This window comes from Dromiciops gliroides, chromosome 2 (genome assembly GCF_019393635.1).
Source record: "Dromiciops gliroides isolate mDroGli1 chromosome 2, mDroGli1.pri, whole genome shotgun sequence".
NCBI classification, from domain to species: Eukaryota; Metazoa; Chordata; class Mammalia; order Microbiotheria; family Microbiotheriidae; genus Dromiciops; species Dromiciops gliroides.
This window is the reverse complement of record NC_057862.1, coordinates 417,661,481-417,677,966: the sequence shown is the minus strand read 5'-3', so window position 1 is coordinate 417,677,966 and position 16,486 is coordinate 417,661,481. Positions and strand designations below refer to the sequence as shown.

At 39.6% G+C, this 16,486-nt stretch overlaps 1 protein-coding gene across 1 annotated transcript in view; it reads left to right on the top strand.

Annotated features, from left to right (window-relative positions):
• PEPD (peptidase D) overlaps window positions 1–16,486 on the top strand; it is a 262,894-nt gene that overhangs the window by 90,956 nt on the left and 155,452 nt on the right. The window contains exons 8-9 of the mRNA XM_043988571.1: window positions 5,166–5,241; window positions 9,830–9,876. Of these exons, the coding sequence (XP_043844506.1) occupies window positions 5,166–5,241; window positions 9,830–9,876 (123 nt within the window). The remainder of the gene's footprint in view (window positions 1–5,165; window positions 5,242–9,829; window positions 9,877–16,486) is intronic.

Sequence of the window (16,486 nt, the reverse complement as noted above, 5' to 3'; positions counted from 1 at the left end):
CTGTGCTCTCTCGCTTCCACCTTATTTTTCATGCCCTCCCTCACCCTCATTGCCATTGAATTTCAACTCAAATGCCACCTTCTCCTTCCTTAAACTTCACATTGCACTTTGTCTTACATTCTGATTTACTTATGTAATGTGTATTATCTACTAGTTTGGTTCATCTTGACAAGCATTTATTAAGTTCTCATTGTATGCCAAGTAGCATCCTGGGTGCTAGGTATATACAAAGACAAGATTAAAATAATCTCTGCCCTCAAGGATATTACATTCCAGCTATCTGTATGTATCTTATCGCCCCACTAGATCATTCTTTTTTTGTTTGTTTTGGGGTGGGCTAATGAGGGTTGGGTGACTTGCCCAGGGTCACACAGCAAGTAAGTGTCAAGTGTCTGAGGCTGGATTTGAACTCGGGTCCTCCTGAATCCAGGGCTGGTGCTTTATCCACTGCGCCACCTAGCTGCTCAGATCATTCTTTAAGGACAAAAAAATTATCTACTTTGCATTTTCCTTGGCTCTGTATAATACTCTACATATAGCAGGTGCTTAATTATTGTTGATTGAATTGAATTGAGCCCTTGTCTCCTGACTCCTTTTTCCCCACACTCAGCTTCACTAAACAACCAAGTATTTCTTGATTTAAGAATATACTTCTGATGTTTGCATGACTAAATTCTATTTGTTATTCATTGAAAGAATGCTTTTAATATTCATATATACCATACAAAATTATACACACATATATAGATTTGTTGATAGAAAAATTTAGAATTGCACAGAAGGCTGCTTTAATTCTACTTATCATTTCTCATTTAGCATCAGTATCTTTCTTTCTTTCTTTCCTTCTTTCCTTCTTTCCTTCTTTCCTTCTTTCTTTCTTTCTTTCTTTCTTTCTTTCTTTCTTTCTTTCTTTCTTTCTTTCTTTCTTTCTTTCTTTCTTTCTTTCTTTCTTTCTTTCTGTGAGGCAATTGGGGTTAAGTGACTTGCCCAGGTTCACACAGCTAGTAAGTGTTAAGTGTCTGAGGCCAGATTTGAACTCAGGTACTCCTAAGTCCAGGGCCAGTGCTCTATCCACTGTACCATCTAGCTGCCCCATTTAGCATCAGTATTTTTTTTTTTAAGTGAGGCAATTGGGGTTAAGTGACTTGCCCAGGGTCACACAGCTAGTAAGTGTTAAGTGTCTGAGGCCAGATTTGAACTCAGGTACTCCTGACTCCAGGGCCGGTGCTCTATCCACTTCGCCATCTAGCTGCCCCCTTAGCATCAGTATTAACCAATAAGAAACCTTTAGGAAGGGAACAAGCATTTATTAAAATGCCTACTGTGTGCTAGATATTGCACTAAGCAGTTTATAAAGATCACCACATTTGAGCCTTACAATAATAACACTTATAACAGCTAACATTTATATAGTGCTTACTGTACTTTACAATTATCATTTTATTTGATCCTTGAAACAACTCTAGGAGGTAGGATCCCCATTTTACGATTGAACAAACTGAGGCAGAAAGGTTAAGTGATTTGCCCAGGGCCAAACAGTTGATGAGACTCGATTTGAATTCAGGTCTTCCTGACTACAGGCCCAGTGCTCTATCCACTGTGTCACTTAGTTTCCTCGATGTCTTCAGTCCTCTAGAGAATGTTAAAAAGCAAATTAAAACTGTGATAGATTAAAAAAAAAAATTTTCATACTTTCCCCTGACCATTCTTGAATTACATTGAGTTAGATTAGCACCTTTATCAAGCATCTCTTTCCTCTCAGAAATTCATAGACATTGTATAAATATAGACAACAGCTTATTCTTTCCTTGCCACCTCATACCCAGAGACAGACATAGCCAGCAGATTTTAGGAAGCGAATTCTTTCTTAGAACTGGGGAGTCTTCTTGAAAGTGTTGTCATTTTCCACAGAGAATTAAAACTGGTCTTGGTCCTTCTGGTCATGGAGATAACTGAATCCAAGTTGGGAAGAATTCTATTTAGTCCAGTGACCAGACCAGATTTTGTGTCTAGGGTAAACTATGGATAATTGGTTAAATCCGCAAGGTACCTCTTACCTTTCACATGACAAAGTTCTATTTTCAGAATTTATTTATTTATTTTTTGCCTTGTATTAAATTGGGTCAGGCTGCAGCCCCGCCATACAGATTTCATCTCAGTAGTGCAATTGTAGGATAATTCTAACTGGCTCAGTTCATGATACTTCTTTACGTGACCAGAACAAAAATTCAGGGCACACTAAATAGACCTTCGGTTACAGAACCTAAAAGTGCAATTGGGGTTTAGGAGATGGACTACCAAGCCTGATCACACAGCCATTTCCACTGTGGTGGTGTCTTGTTTCTGAGATGGAGTTTGGGCATCAGATTCCCATCAGAAACAGTAACTCAATGACTGTGTGATCATAATCAGGTCACAACTTTTCAGGACCTCACCCTTGTCACCTGGAGAACAGGAGGGCTGAGGTCACTACTATTCTGTTATATGAAAGAGCAGAATAACCTTATTGGATAGTAAGTGTCAGTACTGAGACTGTGAGGTGCTACAACAACAATTTCTTAAGTATAGCCTTGTGCTAGGCACCAGGGTTACAGAGGTCTTTATGTCATATACAGGCCTCCGCTCTAGGAACTTATAATTTAATGCTCTAGAGTACTTGCCAGGCACTACCTAGGCTGGCATGCCCCTGTGGCAGGGACACCATTTTTCAGTTCTGAAAGGAGACTTCTCTCTTCTAGTGTGAGAGAGAAGCTGTTCTCCAGCAGTCAAACAAGCTGCTGCCTCTCTTGTGGAGCAGGGATCTAACTATAAAGAGAATCAGTTGTTGGACATAAACAAAATAACTAAAATTTAGCCAATCATCATTACTGGATAAATGTGTCCCTGCTCAAACCTGAAAAGAAGCTGCATTTATCTTGTGGGAATGGTTTCTGCATCCACAGCCTATTCTGTGACCATCCTTGCTTCACCGTAGCTGAAGTAGATTCACTTTTGCATAAAATTGGCCAGTCTTTTCAGTATTGGTGCTGTTCACACACCTGGGCATGTGTGCAGCAATGCAGGCACACAAAGAAATGCTCTCACATCTGTGTCCTGAGACAATTCTGAAACCTACAGGGGCCATATTCTCTGCCACTCCCACTCTGCTGCATAGTGCTGAGAAGGTGGGCTGTATGACTTGTGTTCAGTGTGTGGTGTGAAGCATGGAGAGCTAGGGAGGGTAGCCTGCTGCTGGGGAGGCTGAGGATCCCTTGAGCTCAGGAGTTCTGAGTTGCAGTAGGCACAACACCTGATTGGTTGCCTTGGCTAAGCTTGTCACTGATCTAGTGAGTCCCCAGGAACAGGGGATCCACCAGGCTCTCTAAGAAGGGATGAACCAGTCCACACTGGAAAAGGAGCAGGTCAAAACTCTCATGCTGATCAGCAGTGGAATCAAGTGGCTGCTGTACTTCCAGACTTCAAGAGATGAGGAGACTTGGTTCCCTCCCCGCCATGCCACACATTCCATACCTTGCTCCCCTCTCCACCACACTCCACCCCTAAGACCCCTAGTCCTAATGGAGGGCTTGGAGCTAACAGGGACACATATTCCTGGCTTCTCAAAGTACACTGCTGTAGCCTCCCTTGTTTGGCTGGACTGAAATTGTCACCCTTTTAAAACTAAGGGTATTGGGGGTGCAGTGTGGTGGGGAGGGGAGTAAGGTACGGAATGTGTGGCATTGGTGAGCCACAAGATAAGGCAGCTCTATGCCCAAAACACAATGTCAGCAAAACCCTTGAGCCTTGATTTCATATAGGAACAGAAGTCTGAGGGCCTCAGCATTCCATTTCTGACCCCCAATGAAAGCCAACATTATATTATGGGAACAAACTATAATATCATGACTGTTGTTGCCAAGCTGATGAGTGAAAGAAGCTGTCTGTGAATCACAACTTCATAATGTAGCTCATACCAAAACACATCAAATGTGAAAAATAGACATATTCGTGCCATCTTTTTCCTAAGTTGTTCGTGAAGTTCAGCAACCTATTCTGAAAGGAAAGGGGGACCTCACCCGTTAACAATAAGAGAATCCATAACAGGGCTCATTTCATGAGACTTGGGCCTTGACAACCCTTTGAGAGGCTGTGAATACATTTTGTGAAAGGAATATAAGGTTCTAAAAGCTCTGAAGGGAGGAATAAGCTGTGTTGTTAATGTCTTTCCAGGGCAGTACTGTGCCTCATGTAAGCAATGAGTTAAAACCTAGAACTGGGGTTCTTAACTTGGGGTCTGTGAACTTTTAAAAATATTTTGATACTGTATTTCCTTATAATTTTTCCCTTTGTAATTCTATGGATTTTATTTTATGTGTTTAAAAACATTATCTTGAGATGGGGTCCATAGATGTCATCACACTGTCAAAGAGTCCACGAGACACAAAAAAGTAAAGAAACTTTAAGACAGAAGATAGCTTTTGGTGGATACAAAGCTTTCCTTAGAAATCATTGTTGATGTCTAGATGTCATGTGCTCAAAGGCCAAAACCAACTCCATTAGGATAAAAATGACTGGTGTGTCCTTTTGCCCTTCATTCCTCCAAACTTCTGATGTTTTCATTTGTAAAGATGGTTATTTTGGACAGTACTAACCGGCTCTGGTTGCTTTCTCGTATAATTTTTGCATGAGAGAAGGGCTAGATAAAATTCTAAGATACATCTAGTGATTTTTTGATTATTCCAGCTATTCAGTAACAAAGGACCTTGTCAAGTTATTTGGGGGGGCATCGATGTGATGGGGGAGCACATGAAGTCAAAGGAAAGCCCCTGTTTGTGGAGTTTGATGAAATGCACGCTGACCCATTAAGAAGTCAAAATGGTCTGTCAGGATGCTTCAGAGAGTAATGAAGTCACACAGCAAGGAACAATCCTCCAGTTTGGTCAGTTTATCCAAGGGCATTGGAATGCTATGAATTTGCTGTTGACATTGTTTGTGGAATTGGAAATGATTTTGTTTTGGTTTTGCTCCCGTAATTTAGTATTTTCTTTATTTGAAAGCTAGAGTCATTAGATATGTGGCCACCCTGTTGCTTTTTCTCTTCTGACAAAACTCTATTTATTCATTATCAAAAGATCTGATTTAGATACCAATTCTCACCTGACTTGTTTCTTGCCCTTTCTTTGAAGCCGTGTGATTAAGACTGACATGGAGTTGGAGGTTTTGCGCTATACCAACAAAGTCTCCAGTGACGCCCATAAGGAGGTAAGGATATTGTTTACCAGCTGGAATTGCTTGTCTGGTTTCAGAGAATGGTCTGGGCTCTCTTGTTTAATGGTCAGATTGTAGAGGGATCTGGATGCTTATAAAAGCATTGTCTGACTCACTCTGGAACAAAGAACTTACTGATATGGCATGTGCTATGTAGGAGATATGATGACAATTTCACCTTTTCAAAATCCCTTAAATATTATTCCCTTATTGAGAAGTAAGAGCTCTGAAGGCTGAGAGATAAAATAGACCGTCAATTCTCAAACCTTTTGGTTTCAAGACTCCTTTACTCTATTAACAATTACTGAAGGGGCAGCTAGGTGGTGCAGTGGATAGAGCACTGGCCCTGGAGTCAGGAGTACCTGAGTTCAAATCCGGCCTCAGACACTTAACACTTACTAGCTGTGTGACCCTGGGCAAGTCACTTAACCCCAATTGCCTCACTAAAACAAAACAAAACAAAACAATTATTGAAGACTCCAAAGATCTGTTGTTTGTGTGGATTATATCTATCAGTATTCACCATATTAGAAATTAAAACGGATACAATTAAAATATTTGTATATTTATTTAAGGATATTTAAACCATTGGATGTTAAAATATATAACACATTTTGTGAAAAATAATTCCATTTTTTTAAAAAAAAATTAATATAAAGAGTGGCATTGTTTTACATATTTTGGTAAATCTTTTTAATGTTTGGCTTAATAGAAGACAGCTGGATTTTCATATCTGCTTCATTTAATCTGTTGTGATATATTATTTTGTTTAAAGTACAGTATATGAAGAAAATCTGGTCTCACAAAGATATAAAGTTGGCAAAGTGAGGATTTTTTTAATAGGCAAATTATCCCTTAGTATTATTATAAAAATAGTTTTGATCTGCTGGATCCCCTGAAAGGGTCTTAGGGAACCAACCCCAGGTGTCCACAGACCTTTGCACTAGACATAAAGAGGCAATAGGCTTAACACTAGGTTGTGGGTGACATTAGTGGCTTTCTTTCACCATCTAAAAATGAGGAAAACAGACCTTACCTGATCTGTAGGACTGATCGTGCCCTGTTAAAGAATTATTTATCAAAAAGAAAAAGGTGCACTAGATGAATAGAGTACTTAGGGTAGGGGCTCTCTTTCTTAGCACTCTCTGTTTAATTATTAAATTATTAAAACTATTTTCTTTCTCAGTAATGATCCCAGAACATAGCATGTAATCATTCATTTTTTAAAATTAAATTTTATTTTCATCAAAATCTGCCATCTCTTCCTCTTACCTCCTACTTCCCTTTGAGAAAGCAAGAGGAACAAAACCCCAGGTACAAACATGTATTGTCAGCTATGTGGCACAGTAGATAAAGCACCCACCCTGGATTCAGGAGGACCTGAGTTCAAATGCGGCTTCAGACACTTGACACTTACTAGCTGTGCGACCCTAGGCAAGTCACTTAACCCTCATTGCCCTACCCCCCCCCCCCAAACACACACACACACACACACACACACACACACACACACACACACACACACACACACACCCTGTCCCCCAAAAAACCAAACACATATAGTCAAGAAAAACAGATTCCCACATTGACTGTATCCAAAAAAAAAGACTCTTGAGTCTATCAGCTTTCTAGCTGAAGGTGGATACTATGTTTTATCATGAATCCTTTGGAGCTGTGATTGGACACTGGATATCAGAATTCCTAAGTCCTTAAAAGTAGTTTCACTTTACAGTATTGCCATTATTGTATAAATTGTTCTGCTCACTCTACATCAAGTTATATGAGGTGTCTGTGAAGCCATCCCCTTCATCATTTCTTACAGCACAATTTCATCTCATTCATATGGCATAACTTGTTCAGCCATTTCCCAATTGATGGGTACTTACTCAGTTTCCCAGTTCTTTGCCATTACAAAAACAAAAAAAAGAAAGAACTGCTATGAAAATTTTTGTATATCTCGATCCTTTTCCCCTTTCTTGGATCCTTTTGGAGTATAGACCTAGTAGTTGTATTGTTGACTCAAAGAATATTATATAATATATAATATGGTATGCTATGTTATGATATAATGTATAGTATAACAAGTAAAATATATGTTATAATAAGTAAAATATGCCCTATATAGTGTATCCACCAACATGTTTTCCCATAGACCCTCCAACATTTGTCATTTTCCTTTTTTCCTCAATTTTGTCAAACTAACGGGTAAGAGGTGGAACCTCAAAGTCGTCTTAATGTGATTTTATTCTAATTACTAGTGATTTTAGAGTGGTTTTTTGGGAGGCAGTTGGGGTTAAATGAGTTGCCCAGCATCACACAGCTAGTAAGTATAAGGGTGAATTTGAACTCAGGTCCTCAAGACTCCAGGGCCAGTGCTCTATCCACTGCACTACCTAGATGTCCCTTTAGGGCATTTTCTTCTTTTCTTTCTTTCTGGGGGGGGGGAGGGGTGTCGGGGCAATGACAGTTAAGTGACTTGCCCAAGGTCACACAGCTAGTGTCAAATGTCTGGGGCTGAATTTGAACTCAGGTCCTCCTGAATCCAGGGCCGGTGCTTTATCCACTGAGCCACCAATTGTCCCCTAGAGCATTTTCTTAATTTTGCTATTAATACCTTGGATTTCTTTTTCTGAAAACTGACTATTAAAATCCTTTGACCATGGGGCAGCTAGATGGCGCAGTGGATAGAGCACCAGCCCTGGATTCAGGAGTACCTGAGTTCAAATCCAACCTCAGACACTTAACACTTACTAGCTGTGTGATCCTGGGCAAGTCACTTAAACCCAATTGCCTTACTAAAAAAAAAAAAGAAGAAGAAGAAGAAGAAAAAGAAAAAAAAATCCTTTGACCGTTTATCAATTGAGGAATGGCTTCTATTATAAATTTGAATCAATTCCTTATATATCTTAGAAATGAGACCTTTATGAGAAAGACTTGCTGCAAAGTTTTTTTTTCCTGTTTGCTTTCTTCACTTCTTCATTGGTTTTGTTTGTGCAAATACTTTTTAATTTTATGTAATCAAAATTGTTCATTTTATTATCTGTGATTTTCTTTTTCTTTTTTTTTTTTTAAAGAGGCAATGAGGGTTAAGTGACTTGCCCATGGTCACACAGCTAGTAAGTGTCAAGTGTATGAGGCCGGATTTGAACTCAGGTCCTCCTGAATCCAGGGCCGGTGCTCTATCCACTGCGCCACCTGGCTGCCCCCTGTCATTTTCTCTTAAACTCTTTCCCAATCCATATATCTGATTTTTTTTTTTTTACTCTTATTTCTTTATTATGTTACCCTTTATGTCATGTACTCATCTTGTAGTACGAGGTGAAATTCTTGGTCTAGATCTAGTTTCTGCCATACTGCTTTCCAGTTGACCTAGCTGTTTTTACCGAATAGTGAGTTCTTGATCCAATAGCTGGGATCTTTGGGTTTATGGAACACTAGGCAGTAACTGAAGGCATTTTTTGCTTATGTACAGCATGTGTCTAATTTGTTCCACTGATCAATCGTTCTATTTCTTAGCTAGTACCAAATTGTTTTGATGATCACAGCTTTGTAATATAGTTTGAGATCTAAGCCCTTTCTTCCCACTTTTAAAAAAATTTAATTCCCCTGAGATTCTTGACCTTTTGTTCCTACAGATGAATTTTATTATTAATTTATCTTATTCTATAAAGTATTCCTTTGGTTGTTAGAGTATTATGGCACTTCCCAGGTAAATTAATTTAAATACTATTGTCATTTTTATTATATTGGCTTGGCCTACCCATGTGCAATGAATATTTCTTCAATTATTTATATCTTTATTTACATAAAGTGTTTTGTAATTATGTTCATATAGTTCTTATGTGTGTTTTGTCAAGTAGACTCCTAAGTAATTTATACTTTCTGTGAGAATTTTAAATGGAATTTTTCTTTCTCTTCCTGCTAGATTTTGTTGATAATACACAAAAATGCTTATGATTTATGTAGGTTTAATCCTTCATTTTCTTAACAAGTAGCTTTTTGGGATCAGAGATTTAGAGCTGGAAAGGGTATCTCCATACACGGGAAATAAAAGATAGAATAAGAATCATACTTCTTGAAAGGTTTCAGGAAAAGGAATTCTAGACCTTAAAAGTAGTATAAAACTAAATTCTTCAGTATGAAGTTGGGAAGTAGATGAAGGTTTTTATGTGCAGTAATCTCTTATACTGATTAATTTTCTTTGTATTTCAGAAAAGTTAAACAAAGGGAAACCTTTTTGTGATATTCATCATAGCTTTCTTAGCATTAAGTATTCACTAAACATATCTTGATTAAATTTTTATGTTTGGAATTGACTTCAGTAAGGTACTTCTATAGTGTAACCCAATACCTTTGTATTTATGGTTTCATAATAAGAATTCTCCATAACAATTTAACTAAACCATATGATTTAGGGAGTATTTTTTTAGAGTCCCCATTTACTATATTTCTGTACTCTAGGCATATGAAGTTATTTTCATGAAAGAGGGTCTTCTGAAAATGTTGCACTGTAAATAGTTTGTAGGATAGTATTCCTTCATGTTTTTAATACAAATGTCTTTGGTTAATATCTGTCTTCCAGGTCATGAAGGCAGTTAAAGTGGGGATGAAGGAATATGAGCTGGAAAGGTAAGCCCATCTTGTTTCACTAACTAAAGATTGAAATGTAAAAAACTAGTAATTTATGTTCCTAGGAAAAAGTACAGATGAGGCCCAGAATTGACAGCACTGATTGAGTGGGAATTATGAATACTACTTCTAGATGGGGCTGAAAGATTAGTTTTCTTTTTGCTATAGCCAATTCGTTGGTTCTTGGCAGTGTATTTGATCGTAATAATCTTTGATTACTTTTCAATATGCTTTAGTGCCCCATCGTTCTGTACTTGGACTTTCTTTCTGTAATTTATAAGAAACTTTACAAAATAACCATTATTGAGGTTTGAAAGACTCTAGGAAAAACAGTTTGCCAGTTTTATGTGTAAACATTGCCATCATCTCTGCTGTGCTCAGAGGACTTTATCTGTGAAGGTTTAAGAGGCTCATAAAATGTTCTGAAGGATTCAATTAGACTGCAACTCCAATTAGGTGGGCAAGGATGGTCAATCTTCAGTCGTCAGAGCTGCTGGACTTGGAGTCAGGAAGACCTGGGTTCTGATATCAGCTTGGACACTTGCTGTGTGATGCTCAATAAGTCACTTAACCTCTCTGTGCCTGTGTATTCTCATTGGTAAACACAAGTGACTGAATTTTGTGGCCTCTAAAGTCCCTTCCACTGCTAAATCTGTGAACCTTTGATCTTATGACTCTTTGTGTGGGCTTTGGTCTCGCCACCATAGCTCCTCAGGCCATTATCAGCTTGACTTTATCTAGCTCTCTGGCCGTATTTCAACAATAGGTGACAAAAGATTGAATGGAAATTAAACTTAAGAGGATCAAGTGTTGGCCTTCAACTGAAAAGGTGAATTAAACAAGTGGAGGGGACCTGAAGCTAACACCTTCTCTCCTCTCTGCCCATTGCACCTCATATCAGTGACTTCACATAGGATATTTCTGATTTGAAGGTCATCTCATTTCTGAATGCTGTGCAACTACAGACCCCTGTCCCTAGTTGACCATCAAGCACAACCAAGCAGGAGAAGTAGAAAAAAAGAGGCAGATCATATTGAATTTATTTTCCATTATCTCAGTCTGGCTTCTTTTGGACTCGGGGCACATGGATATGTACCCTTGTCCTTTGTGATTCACTCCAATCAGTAATGTAGTATGCAAGGGCTTGTCTTTGTACCCGATTCATGTGTAGCTCATGGGGATACCAGGTGAGAGCAGTGCTTGGGGGTACATACCTGACACCACTTTTTAAAAAGCAAAAGTCTCTTACAGACAGTTCATTACACTGTAAGCTTAAAAGAAACTGGCACCTAGGGCTGATTACCAGAAGGAAACTTGGTTTGGAGAAGAAAGGCTCAGCTGGATCTGTGTTCCTGTCTCCTTATTTCTTCTGTGCACCAGCTCCTTTGGCAGTCATTCCATTCCATTGGGGATGAGGAAAGATAAGGGTCTGTGACCTATAGTGTGTTTTATTTAACTCAAGGACAGAGAAGAAAGAGCACAGTAGATGAACTGAGGATGAGAATGAAAGCCAAGGTGAGCACGAAAGAATCAGGCAGACAAATAAAAAAAAGGGTTTGATCAAAACAATATAGTTTGAAGAAATGGAGGTGAAATTAAACTTTAAAGCTGCAACTACAATAGAAACTTTAAAGAGGGAACCAATAGATCAATTCATAGCACCATCTGCCAAATGGGCTGTGTTGGGAGGGAAGTTTGGCTGTGAAGGGGTTGGTTAAAAGGGCCATGTCTCTTAAGTGTCTGAAGTGGGATGATTTGGGGGAGTGCTTAGTAAGTAACCAAATCATATTACATCTCATAGATCTTACCTGTTGGAGGGACTGAACTGGGGTAGGGAGCAATAATCAAACCTCTCATAGCATCTGCTGTAGTGATATGATCTCTGTCGATAGGCAATGCAATATCCGTAGTCTGATGTTCCAATTAATCTCTGAGCTGCCCCAGGGTTTTGTGATGTGAAATATCCAAAATACATTGTGACAGCAGTGTGCTGTTACCAGGCCCTGGTGAGGTGGGATGGAGAAAGAGGAAGGACTGACAAGGACCATGGAAGAGTGTGCCCTCAGAATGGAACCTTTCAGAGCCCTAGTTCAGCTGGATCCCTTCTTTTGGGAGGCTTTGTTTAAATGGGGTGAATGGAGTTGCTGTTAGACTGGAGGAAGAACTATTGATATGTCATCTCAGAATTGAGCCTTTCAGATCCCTATAAGAGATGGATCGAGAGCGTCCATAGATGAATGAAAAGCACAAAGCAGAAATGAATTGGAAGCATTTTTTAAAGTTATATGTCCTACCCTAAAGGAACCTGGTCCAATTAGGTTGATCCAAAGTAATGCCCAAACTGTAAAATATCAAAGTAACTGAAAAAATTGGAGCAGGAATAAACTGACTTCCCCACAGCCACGGGTCCCTGGAGTGGCAGTGTGAGCTCCAGCTTGGGCTTGCTCAATGTGGCCTCTCTGACTGTGAGGGAAGTAAAAGCTCTCAGATCTGAATTCCAAGGAGGGAGCCCTAAGTTCTTTTTTACAGATGCCTGTGCTTCCTGCCCATAGTGTTTCCCAAAACAGCACCCAGAGGTCAATCCCTACAGACCTGATAAATGCACTTCTAGGTCTTTTGTCTGTCTACAAGCCATAACTTTTTGAAGGCTGACCTTTTCCGCACTTCCCAGAAGAGTTGGTGATGTCCAAAACTACCCATTCTTGATCTATATCTTCCTCCTTCTGGCAGGGGCACAAAGACGTTTTGGGGTTGTTTTATTTATTTATTTTTGGTGGGGGGAGGGGAAGCAATCAAGGTTAAGTGACTTGCCCAGGGTCACACAGCTCTCTGAGGCTGTATTTGAACTCAGGTCCTCCTGACTCCAGGGCTGGTGTTCTATCCACTGTGCCACCTAGATGCCCCACACAGAGAAGTTTTTTCTAGGAATCTGAAGGAATGTAGCCTAGTGGGATGATAACTCACATATAGCCCTTTAATATGATGGTGCACTTTCCCCCAACAACCTGTTAATTAATTAGGTGGTGCAAATTTCAACTTCATTTTACAGTTGGAGAATTGAGACTCAAAATTAGAGTTACTTGCTTATAGCTACATGGAGTAATGAAGACTCAGAAAGTTGGAGTAATTTGCCCCATAGTCAACTGACATTGCTGCCAATGCGATAATGTCAGTTGCTTCATCCTGTACACCAAATAGTGGTAATTATTTGTTCTGAAGCCTGGGAGAACTTAAGCAAGGAGACAGTTTCAGAATACATTTTTCTTTAAAAGAGACAGTAAACTTTTAAGCAAGAAACTCAAAAAGACTAAGAAATTGTGTGTTTATAGAGAGAAGTGGAAGACCAAACCATGGCTAGTGGCCACAGCCAGATTAGCTGGGTTTATATTTAAATAGAAACATCAGAAGGGACAAATAGGAATAACCCCTCGGATATGTATAGAGCTTTGTGCTTTTCAGAGTATTTGTAAATTTTTTTTTTCCTCATTTGATCTTCATAGCAGCCCTATAAGGGATAGAGGAGGGAAGGGGACAGATAAGAGAAGGGAGTGCAGCCAGTTAGAACAAGTAGACAGGTAATGAACAGAATGCGGCTTGGACTGTTGCACCAAAAAGTAAATGTGGTAGATTCCCAGGGCTTCTGTGGGAGATTGGGACCTCAGAGCCAAGGCTCTGCCCAGAAGCAGAAAGCCTCACTATGCTTTTCCTGTTCTCTTAGAGGGGAAGGGTCTTTGGGATTTCTAGTAATGATAGCAAGGGAGGAAGGTTCTCCAGAGATTCACAAATGCACCTGGACCCCTTGACAAGAGCCTTGGGACAGTTAGGTTAGAACAGCAACTTGTAGCCACACATAACTGTAGGAGACACTGAGTTTACTCTTTGAGAACTCTTTTTTTTTTTTTTTTGATATGGGGACTTTATGTGGGCCGTCTCACAAAGAGAGCCTGGAAAATCTCCTGCAGATGGATGGAAATCTGGGTGTCTTTGGGATAGGCTTCCTACCAGGAGTCTGGACTATATGACGTTATGTCCTTTTTTTTTTTACTTAAGGAAGGCTTTTTTTTTTCCAAGTTTAAAGCAAAATTTCTGACAAATTCACATAAGAAAACCCATTGTCCTTTTGTTCATTCAGTTTATTCCATGTGTAATCTTAATTTCCCTGAGCCACAGTTTCTTCATCTGTAAATGAGACAGGTAGACTATGTCACCATCACCACCGTCATCATGATCATAACTTTTATATAGCACTCACTATGTGCCAGGAGCTGTGCTAAGCCCTTTACAATTTTTATTTCATTTGATCCTCACAAAAATCTATTATTTTCCCCATTTTACAGCTGAGGAAACCGAGGCAGGTGAAGTGACTTGACCAGAGTCACAAAGCTAGTAAGTGTCTGAGACCAGATTTGAACTCAGATCTTCCTGACTCCAGGCCCAGCATTCTATCCACTATGCTACCTAGCTGCCATGACTACATGGCCTCTCAGGTCCCTTCTAACTCCAGCTTTTATGATTCCTGTGATCTTGTAGGCACCACACTGGAATGATTCCCAATCCTTTCAAATGTCAGAGAAGAACTCATACTTTGAAAGCATTTAAAACTCTATGTGTATGACTTCCCCTTGTTTCTGAAGGCTGGGATTTTGCTTCAGCAGTCTAGGATTCTCTCTGGAACGGCAAACTTTTGGGTTAGTTTGCAGGCATCTCGGCCGTTTGGAATGACCTTCCATTTGTCAGAAACTGTCGTAGAAATGCCAAAGGATTCCACCCTCTATTCTGTACCACCTGCTCTGCTCTGTGGCCAGTTTCTGTGTTCAGTGAAGGGACTAATTCAGGAAAATGAAACATGGAGCTGCTGCCAATGAATCTGAATTCTGAGCTCTCAGGAATATGATGCAGGGATCATGCTCTGTCAGAATCTCCTTCCCTCTCACTCCCCTGGCTTTACAGCCATTGGTGGATGAAACAGCTACAAAGAATAGTGAGGCATCTGACAGTGATGGGCTTGTGATGGAAGTTGAACCTTTTTTTAGCTTCATGGTAGTGGGAGGGGTACCAGTGGCCAGTTTTCAGGACATATAGGCAGGCAGCAGAATGGATAGGACCTGGAGTCAGGAAGATCTGAGTTTGAATCCTGCCTCTGACACTAAGCTATGTGACTTTGTCACTTACCTTCTCTCAACCTCAGTTTCCTCACACATAAAATATAGGTAATAATAGCATTATTCCTGACGAGGCTGTTTTGAAGATCAAATGATAACACAAAATGCTTGGCAAACCTTAAAGCTATTAAATATAATAGCTGTATAGTGTTATTTATTACTATTTCACTCTTGACATTGTATCCAGGACACCAAAGTTTGTCACTGCATCTGAAGATTAAGGCCTGTAATAAATAATAACCTTGAAAAATGCCTCCAAACTTTCAGGCCATTTGCTATTTTGAGCTTCAAAATGTAAAGCACTGAACATTGCATTGGTTGGAAAATATACTCTTATTTTCAATATTATTTTGTCAGGTGGAGATTCTCTACCATCCTATACTGTTTTGACCTCTTCAGAATGTGGGCCATGTCTGAAAAAAGGCAGGTCACAGAGCTGGCATACTGGCATTTTAATTCAGCCTAGCAAAACAGACTACCACATGGTTTGTCTGGTTGGTGCTCACACAATTATGAAAATAGACAAAAGTACAAATTCAGCGTGCCACAGTCAATTAGGCAAGCTTCAGGTAAGGGTGACCTGAATGGAAGTGATGCTTTCAGGGGTCACCAAACTGGGACATTGGGTGCCCAGTACAAACAGCAGCATTGCTTCCTGGTTTCCCAGGAGTTGGGCATTAAGAGGGGATTATTCATGAAGAAACAAAGGATTAGAAAGTGAGCTGCTGCCTTTGACAACCCAGCTTTGGATCAGGCTGAAGCATTTTCATTAACTGGAAATAGGGTCACTTAACAGCAAATATTTTAATGAAGTTTATTAAGAGTCTTCTTTCTCCATGCCTCTAGAACTGTATGTTCAGTTTCAAAGAAAATGAAAAATCATTTTCTACAATTAAGGTGTAGTGAATTATGTTAAACCAATAAGACATTAGTGTTTGGGTAAATCAGAAGATGATAACATTTAACTACGGGTCCAATCAGCCAGTCCATTTTTACTACTTCATATTATTTAATTTTAATAACTTAACTGGCTTACAGCTGTCTGGCATAAAGCTGACAGCCGAGCCAATTACCTGCAAACACTAATTCGAAGCATGCTCAATTGGCCATATAAGCATGTCTGCAGCTCACATTTGCCGCAAGGTTATTAATAACTTAGTGTTTTTTGATAATCTAGTGCTTTAATTGAAATAGCTCTCTCATTCTCACTAAGCCTGTCAGTTTGGGCATTTGCACATTCTTGAAATCATTGTGGCCTGAGGGTGGTGAGTGATGTATGTTTAAAAGGCTGTGGCTGATATGGGTAAAATACTCCAGCTATTGAGTCATTCAGAATGCCTGATTAGAGATTGGTCACAGTACACCTTTGGTTTCCTTTTGTGACTGTTTGGGACCTGGACCCTCCATGTGTTCTCTACTATAGGCAGGAGCAAGCCCCCAGTAATCAT